Here is a 9,493-nt window from a genome sequence, read left to right as displayed (position 1 = left end):
ATCTTCAGATTTGGGAATTAGGGATTTTAAACTTCGAATTAGGGACCAAATTGAGTCAATAAAATTCGTTCATCCACCTCAGCTAGCTGTTAGCCTTGCCCGCGTGTCACCAAATTAGCCACATTAGCTTTCCGATGACACCACTGGGAGGAAATGTGCCGGAAGGACAACACTGAGTCCCGGCATTTAACTTCAGGTACCAATTTGGGTAATTAATAAATTTAGGGACTACTATGAAGCACGAGTGTAACTTCAAGGACCACTCTGAGACTTAGCTCGCACCCAAACACTAAAAGAAATTTTTTTGTTTAGTTTATTTCAGTCCAAAAATAAAAAACTAAAAAAAAAAGTCGCTCGGTGCTTCGTAACCGGAGCCACCTTACAAATTCATGGCCGAGGGAAAAATGGTCCAAACTTGTAAAACCCTGAATTCTTCAATTCACTCGCTCTTAAACCCTTTCTAAGCTCCTGAGCAATAAAAGAAATAAGAAAACTTACTACGCTTAAAGCTTGGTTCTGAAACTCATCAATGGTGGAAGAGTCGCATCAGAACTTGAGCAAATGGCGCTTGGAGCGTGGCCCTTACCTTGGAGACATTTCGGCTCTGTGTTTACTTCGCATCCCCAATCACTCTCTTCCTCTTCTTCTAGCTGGTTTAGGATCTGAGATTCTTCTCTACGACTTAGAACTCGCAAAGATTCTGAGATCCTTCTCTGTCTTCCAAGGTATCCGCGTCCATGGCATCGCCACCTCTCAAGACACTCTTCACTCTGTAGTTGCCGTGTTTGGCGAAACGAGGCTCAAGCTTTTCAGCTTCTCATACGACGCCGTTTCTGAGTCCCCGCAGCTGAACCTGATTCAGTTGTTGCCCAAGTTTCCTCACTGGGTTTTGGATGTTTGCTTTCTCACGGTACTCTCCACCACATCTCTAGCATTTCGTTAATGTCTTCGTAGTTATTTTTGTTATTCTTACTTATCTTCCTTTCTTGCTTGCTTGCCTCTTTGTAATTGGGTAGTAGGGTTGTTTAGCTCATTCCAATGTGGAGAGCCATTTTCTTGCTGTAGGATCTAGCGACAATTCAGTTCACGTTTGGGACATCTCCAACTCTTGTACGGTTCTCAAGGTTCAATCTTCAGGTTGGTTTGTTTACTACTAAGACATGGCTTTGATTCCTTTCTTTATTGACTTTGGTTTTTAGCTAATGAGATTATATCTGTAATTGGATCATAGTGCGGTGCCTTTTGTACTCGATGCGACTATGGGGTCACAATCTTCAAGCTCTCCGTGTTGCATCTGGCACAATATTTAATGAGGTAAGGATCAGGGATTGATTCATGTTGAACATTCATGATTGCAAAGTTTCGCAAAAAGCATGCTACTATTTTGATGAAAATTTCTTTTTGGCATGTTGCTTAATGTTTTTGGATTTTTATTTTATTTTAACTACTCTAAAATGTTTGGTTTGGGAAGATTATTGTTTGGAAAGTGGCCCCTCAGCTTGATAAGTGTTCATCAAGCTTCGGAGAAGACAATGATCGTCAGAGCATTTCATTATGCAATTGCTGTATGTTCAAAGATCAACTTTATGGGGCTGTTCATGTATGTAAACTTATTGGACATGAAGGTTCAATCTTCCGAATAGCATGGTCGTCTTGTGGCTCTAAACTGGTATCTGTCTCTGATGACCGTAGGTGAGTTTGTCTCTTTAAGTCCTATTGTGGGACGTTTTTATGTTTATTCTTTGAAAACAATGCACTTCATGATTAGTCTATCTGTTCTTTAATGTAGTGCACGTGTCTGGGCAGTTCCTATTGAAGTGGAAGATTTTACGCTGCATGATCCCACTGCCCTTGTCTTATTCGGACATAATGCTCGAGTTTGGGATTGTTGCATTGCTGATCATGTAAACCAATCATTGTTGTTCAGTTTTCAATTTTTCTCAAGGTACATAGGCAAAGCAAATTAATGCAATGGTCCTCTTTTTGTATGGATTTGTGCAGTTGATTGTCACTGCCAGTGAGGATTGTACGTGTCGTCTATGGGGAGTTGATGGTGAACAACTGCAAGTCATTAAGGAGCACATGTAAGTTAAAACACCAATCCTTGATCTTTGTAAGTTAAATTTATAATTGTTGGCTTTTGGGTTTTGTGTGGCTCTAAACAAACAGCCATTGAAGATAATTGATTATCTTAACTCCTGAATTCTGTGAACTGAAGGATTTCCATAACCCTTAGTGGTTATACCCTGCAATATTAGCATGCAACCGCTTCACAAAAAATTATACATGAATGCTACACTACTACTTAGGTTGCCTTATCTATTTGGTTTTTATGACACCAAATTTTTCCTGCCTTTCATGCATGCCTTTCAATTCTTATGTTATTATTTAATGAAGATAGGGCAATAATGGAGTGTGTGAATTCTTTGTTATGTAGAGGGAGGGGTATATGGAGATGTATGTATGACCCAAATTCGGCACTTCTCATAACGGCTGGGTTTGACTCAGCTATCAGAGTGCATCAGCCTCATGCTTCTGTATCCAGCGGATTGGCAGCAGCACCAGGCCCTCCTGACAGGGCAGAGACATTTTCCATTTGCATCCCTAATGTGTTGGATCGTATTGGACTCATGGACAGGTAGGGTTGTTAAATGTGATGCTCACCTTAGATACCTACTTCAGAATTGTCAACTCAATTTGGGACACCTTTGTTACCAATTTTAGTATTGTTTAACTTTTCCTATCTTGTTTGTTGCAGCAAGAGTGAATATGTACGTTGTTTACGTCTTGCCTCTCAGGACAGTCTTTATGTTGCCACAAATCATGGTTTTCTTTACCATGCTAAATTCATTGGTGCAAGAGGTGCTCAGTGGAAGCAACTTGTTCAGGTCAGCAATGGGGCTCAAATTATCTGTATGGATTTATTGTCTAAGGACTCAATTGAACTTGACTGCGGTGCTGACAATTGGGTTGCTATTGGAGATGGTAAAGGAAATATGACAGTTATTGGAGTTACTGATAATGGTTGTACTCCTACAGTGAGACTAAACTTCGCCTGGTCAGCTGACATGGAGAGACGGCTCTTGGGTACCTATTGGTGCAAATCTCTGGGATGCAGGTAATGACCTGTATCTTTAAACAATACTGTGTAATCTACTGACAAGATTAGGAGCCAGTGCAGAGATACATGAATCTAGTTAATGAGGTGTTAACCTTTGCTTCTTTGGTCACTCCTTGACAAGTATCCTGGCCTTGCAATTCATTAGGGATAACCTATATTAAGAAACTTCAACGAGGGAATAGAAATTTACTTATTGATAAGTTAACTTGCATGACTTCATTAATTTCTTTGGTTCACACTTAACAGGCCCTAGTATCATATGTGTTAAGCTACATAGTCATCCCATGGTTTCATCTTACCATGCATATTGTGTTGTGCAATCAGATTGGAGATCCTGATACGTTATAATATTCTTAGTTTACCCCTTCTGGTTTTGCATATACTTGTGCATAAATACTTATATTTTTTGTGTTTCCTATTCCTTTCACTGTGTTTCAAATTCAAGTTAATAAAAGGATTATCTTTACATGATGATGCAAAAATTTGTAGGTATGTCTTCACAGCTGATCCTAGAGGAACATTGAAACTATGGAGGTTGCCTGATCCCCCACAATCTAGCCTCGCAGGCTCCATGAATAGTAATAGTGCATCACATATAGCAGATTTCATATCAAATTTTGGAATGCGGATAATGTGTTTGGATGCTTGCGTGGAAGGAGAGGTATGATTATCTGTCTCCTGTCTTCCAGGGGTAACTTGGTGGAGTTTGAAGTGTTCAGCATTGCTTCTTCATGTTGTCTGGTAGAATATAAGCTAATTGGTAGAATCGGACATTCTGACTTCGTCTACATTTGTTTAAGCTTTTAAATAGTGCTTTTATGATATAGCTTTTCCGTCGAACTCTTATTATGAGGAAAGCATTTATTTTGTCTCTCTTTTTCTTATATATATATATATATATATATATATATATATATATATATATATATATATAAAATAAGAATGTGACCCTTAATGCATTAAATGAAAATAACAACTTTTGGGTAGAGATGGAGTTGGACTTTCAAGTTGCGTTTGGAAGGGAGATAGAGACTAAGAGATTGAGACTGGGAAAAAGAGACTAAATTAAGTTTCTGTATTGTGTTTGGTGTAAAATATACTAGACTGAGTTATGTCTTAGTAATATGTTTAGTTTAAGATAAATATGGAAATTGAAGGGTAGATTTGAAATTTGAAAAGTTAAATGAGAGTATTTTTGAGAAGAAATGTTATTAAAGTTTTATTCTCCGTCCCTAAAAATTTCAGTCTCCTGTGTTCCCACTTTCTAAAGATACTGAAGAGACTGAAATTGTGTCTCAGAACTGAAATTTTAGTTCCAGTTTCTGATCACCAAATACAATATTGAGTCCTAGGATCTGAAAACAAATGTACCTTATATGACATTTTCAAAATTTCAAGAACAATAAGGAATTGGGACATCTTCGGATATTTTTCATTTTCAGAGATGTTACCAAATTTAAAAATAGAAAATTCATCTGGAATCTGAATATCAAATTTTATGCAGATCCTAGTGTGTGGAGATGTACGTGGTAATATGGTTGTGTTCCCTTTGCCAAAGAATCTGGTGCTTGGCACATCATTAGTACAAGAAGGGAAGATAACTCCGGCAAATCATTTCAAAGGGATTCATGGTATATCAAGTGTGTCTAGTGTTTCTGTGACTAAGCTTGGTCATAATCAGCTTGAGATAAGCTCAGTAAGTTTGATTATTCAGGTTCCTATTGAAGAGTATTGTTAATATGCAGGCCAGGAAACAGAACTGCAAATATTGACTAGCCATAATTTGAATACAATTTCTGATTTTTATTCATGTTCAGACCGGAGCAGACGGATGTATATGCTATCTAGAATATGATAGAGATATGCGTACTTTGCAATTCATGGGGTTGAAACAGGTGAAAGAGTTGAGTTTGATTGAAAATGTTTCTGCGAATAACAACTCTGTTGGTACATTATCTGGCGGTTATGCAGCTGGTTTTGCATCAGTTGATTTCATAGTGTGGAACTTAGTTAATGAGAGTAAGGTACTTTGACTATCTTTTTCCTCTAGTCTGGTCAATTAATATTTGCTTTTGTTTCTCTGTTTCGCATCACATTACTTCTTGCTCTAGCTGTTATGATCAACTGCATACATTGTCTGCAGGTGGTGAAAATTCCATGCGGTGGATGGCGCCGTCCTCACTCCTACTGTCTAGGTGATATACCAGAGAAGGAAAATTGCTTTGCCTTTGTCAAGGTTTTCTTGATGCTTTGAACTCTTAATTATTGAGAAACACAACTAAACAATTTGCATATCTTTAAACTTTTTTGTGTCTTAAAGCACCTGAATATGGCCATCAGATCTTTCTTTAAACATATCAGTCAACAATGACAATTATTACAGGATGAAATGATACATATCCATAGACACTGGATTCATGATAAAGGTGAGAAGATATATCCTCAGAGGTTACATTTGCAATTTCATGGGAGAGAGATACATTCCTTGTGCTTTATCTCTGAAGATATACTCCCTGGAGATTCTTATAAGCATACCTTATTTTCTAAATTAAGTTGGATTGCAACTGGATGCGAGGATGGAACTGTGAGATTGACTTTGTAAGTACTGTCTGCTGTCTGGTTGAGCTGGATTGAATACCTTATTAAACACCTAATGTGTCTATTTGATTTAGGTACTCTCCAGATATTGAAAATTGGTCCATGTCAAAACTGCTTGGTGAACATGTTGGAGGATCAGCTGTAAGATCAATTAGTTGTGTGTCAAAACTGCATACCTTTTCACCAAGTACTACTGATGTACCCGGTGGAAATGGTGAACTGAATGCTGCTGTTGAGGGTGAAGATAATCTAACCTTACTCATATCTGTGGGTGCAAAGCGTGTGGTAACTTCTTGGCTACTGAAATATCAGAAGCAGAGTGACAAAAATGGCCTTTTAATTGATCATCAGTATAATTCAAAAGGAGTTGATCAATTTTTGTCAAGCTTGCCCTCATCAATGACATTCCAGTGGCTTTCTACTGATATGCCAGCAAGATATTCGATTACCCAGAAATATCCAGAAAATGCTCCCGAGAATGTAGTAAGTGCTGCTGAACAAGTTTCTAATACAGAGGTTGATGGTAGACCTGGATCTCTGTTGAATGAAAGGGGAATGATGAACTCAATCAAAGATAAACATGAGGATGACTGGAGATATCTTGCTGTTACTGCTTTTCTTGTTAAATGTGTGGGTTCCAGGTAGAAGAAACACCAATTTGTTACTTGATTCTATTTCCGGTGAACTCTGAACATAATTTCATGGGGAAAAAAAAATCTCAAACTTACTTCCATGTTAATACTTTTCAGGATATCTGTTTGTTTTGTTGTTGTTGCCTGTTCAGATGCTACACTTGTGTTACGGGCTTTAGTTTTGCCCTTCCGCCTATGGTATATACAGTTGCTCCTACCTAACTCTTATCATAATGTTGTTCCATGCTTTTTAATCATTTGTTATGTTTTAACATGGCTCCCTTTCCGTTGGCAGGTTTGATGTTGCTTTGTTAGTTCCCTTACTAGCCCCAGTTTTGTCATTGCAGCATATAATTTTCCCCATATCTAGGCCTTTTAAAGGTGAGTATTTTCCTGATGTGAGGCTGGAAAATGTTCTGTACCACCTGTTTCATTCCTTTTATTGTGAATCTGGAAGTTTGTTTATTACAATACTCTTTATTAGTTTGTCTTTTATGAATATTTAGGCAGTTGTTTTGTAATTAGGTATTATTTTGTGGCATGTTTAGTGTGTGACAATGCCAAACTAGAATTAAGAAGATTATGGCATTCCTATCTCACATTTCACTCTGCACACTAGAATAATTTTAGATGTCCTTGTACATCTTTTTGTCAAATATCTAATTTCCTGGTTTAATTTTGCTTGTATTGTGTCTTTACTTTCTTCTGCAGAAAACACTCAATTTGGAAATGCTTATATTGCAATCAGTGGATCTACTGATGGGAGCATTGCTTTTTGGGACCTGACTGATAGTGTTGAAGCTTTTATGCAGAGGATTTCTGTTTGTAATGTAGAGAATTTCTTTGATTGTCAGAAACGCCCACAATCAGGGAGAGGAAGTCAGGGTGGTAGATGGTGGAGATCATTGAGCAGTGGTTTGTCAAAGAAAAGGCAGCCCAGTGATCAGGTAACCTCAAAAGCAAAAGATGAAACCAAAAGCATCTGTCATGCTGACACTGTTAGTGGTGACTCTTCAATAACAAATGGATCTGAAGACAGCAAAATGGGTTGTTCCCAAACCACGCAAACAGCTTCCCCTAAGTCGGAGATTAAAACTGATAATTCCTTGGTGGAAATATGTGAAATACAGCCTCTACGCCTTTTGCAAAATATTCACCAATCTGGAGTCAATTGTCTCCATGTTTCAGAGATAAAAGGTGGCCAAAACAACAATAGTTGCAATGTATATAGTATAGTTAGTGGTGGTGATGATCAGGCACTTCATCATCTTACCGTTGAACTATCACTTAAGTCAACAAATTCAGATAATGGGGTTGTGACTCCAGAAATAAGACATTGGACCTCTGGACCTGAATATGAGGACATAAGTTTTCAAAGTTGGAGCAAGAATTATGGAATCAGGTTCTTAAATTATGTGAAAATTCCTTCGGCCCACAGCTCTTCAGTCAAAGGTTAGATACCATTTAATTATTCATCTTAAAAGAAAACTCCTCTTAAGTGAGGTTGCTTCGCTAGGAAGCAAGGATGTATCCATCCATGGACCCCAATTTAATTTAGAAAGCATTCTTATTTTGACCTACCTAATTTAAAGGTGAATCTATCCTTCAGAGTAAATAATTAAATATACTTACAAAAGGAGCGTTTTCATTCTCGTCAGTATGAATATGCAATTTTACTTTCTTTGAAGAAAAGTTGGCATGTTAGGTGATATTTGTTAGACTAGTGCTTCCTTGTTTTTTTTTTCCCTAGAAAATTTTCATTTACTTCCTCTAGCATTTTCTCTCACCCTAAATCTTAAATCTATGATTCCTTTTATAGATATTCATGCTTACAAGAATACTCTTTCGTTTGAAATGATTTTCCAAGAGATTAGCATTTGCTTTTAATTGACTAGATAATAAAATATTTATGACCTCTGCAAAACCATACCCATTGTAAAGCTGATAACTGATAACCATGAAATGCTTATGGAAATTCTGTTTTCAAGAAGTTTAATCATCGGTAGCATTTGTTTTGTGAAGGTGTGTGGACGGATGGGTCTTGGGTGTTTTCAACCGGACTTGATCAGCGAGTCAGATGCTGGCGACTTCATGACAGTAAACTCGTCGAGCATGCACATCTAATAGTTAGTGTACCAGAGCCAGAAGCATTATCTGCTAGAGCCTGTGTCAGGTGATTGTTAAATATCAGAATATGACAGGACAATATTGAGTGATACATCATCTTATTCTTTCACCTGACTCTGTTTTGTGTCGTATGTAGGAACCATTATCAGATTGCTGTTGCTGGCAGAGGGATGCAAATAGTTGACTTTTTAGTATCATAACATTATACTCATGTCTGATGAAGAATAAAGTTTTACATTAGAACAGTTTATGGAGGTAATTTTTCTGCTCCTCGTTAATATCAACCTAGACCTACCAGATATCACTACTATGAGTCAATGGTCCTTAGTTGCTCCATGTACTAAAAAAATAATATTTTGATACGAGTAGCTGTTCATTTTATTGGATTGCTGATGCAATGTTTGCATATTGGGTGGACAGAGTTAAAATCCAAGGTTGTTTTGTTGTAATTTTGGGGGTGGGTGGGTCAGTTGAGGAGGGAAATTCTACAAATGTGTATTATTTGTTTATTTAGATGAAAATGTCATGTTATATATATTGTCATTTGATTATATCAAATCCTAAGCGATACCGTGTTGATCCCACTATTCTTTTTTAATATATCATGATCATTATCATCGTCATTAATTCATTATTATTAAATATCATCATATAATGAGCCCTCGGCCTAAATAATAAAACAAAAACATAGCGGCAATGCTTTCCATGAATTGATTACTAATTATAAAAATCTTTATAAGTAATTCCCCCCACCCCACCCCCACCAACATTATGATAAATGAAGATTTCCCAATTATTATCTAAAATGTAGATAATATTTAAAGATAATAATTGTTGCTTATATAAAGACGTCTTTATAAAAAAATAATATTTAAAATGTAGATATTTATCATGTGAAGTAATTTAGTTAAACATATCAAAAATATCTAATAATTTTTAGTTATTATATTTACATAAAGATATTTTTATGTAAGTAGTCTCAATAGAATTTTCTATTAGGTTGTAGAAAGAGATG

At 36.8% G+C, this 9,493-nt stretch overlaps 1 protein-coding gene across 3 annotated transcripts; it reads left to right on the top strand.

The window, feature by feature from the left end:
• Positions 1-372: 372 nt before the first annotated feature.
• On the top strand, positions 373-9,228 carry LOC130934991 (uncharacterized). Of its 3 annotated transcripts, none has more exons than XM_057864521.1 (19): positions 373-910; positions 1,020-1,137; positions 1,232-1,314; positions 1,472-1,692; positions 1,790-1,904; positions 2,002-2,084; positions 2,438-2,638; positions 2,759-3,118; positions 3,611-3,782; positions 4,626-4,817; positions 4,939-5,145; positions 5,265-5,357; positions 5,505-5,719; positions 5,794-6,360; positions 6,469-6,549; positions 6,647-6,732; positions 7,063-7,803; positions 8,374-8,524; positions 8,615-9,228. In XM_057864521.1, exons 1-19 carry the CDS (start codon positions 530-532, stop codon positions 8,676-8,678), a joined length of 4,131 nt encoding a protein of 1,376 aa, XP_057720504.1. In that variant the 5' UTR covers positions 373-529; the 3' UTR covers positions 8,679-9,228. The 3 variants fall into 3 exon arrangements, with proteins under 3 accessions (XP_057720504.1, XP_057720505.1, XP_057720506.1); XM_057864522.1 differs by having other exon boundaries at positions 759-910; positions 1,017-1,137; positions 8,615-9,227; XM_057864523.1 differs by lacking the exons at positions 373-910; positions 1,020-1,137; positions 1,232-1,314 and having other exon boundaries at positions 1,649-1,692; positions 1,807-1,904; positions 8,615-9,226.
• Positions 9,229-9,493: the final 265 nt, after the last annotated feature.

This window comes from Arachis stenosperma, chromosome 6, assembly GCF_014773155.1.
Source record: "Arachis stenosperma cultivar V10309 chromosome 6, arast.V10309.gnm1.PFL2, whole genome shotgun sequence".
In the NCBI taxonomy this organism is placed as follows: domain Eukaryota; kingdom Viridiplantae; phylum Streptophyta; class Magnoliopsida; order Fabales; family Fabaceae; genus Arachis; species Arachis stenosperma.
The sequence above is the reverse complement of the archived record's forward strand: the minus strand, read 5'-3'. Positions and strand labels throughout refer to the sequence as shown.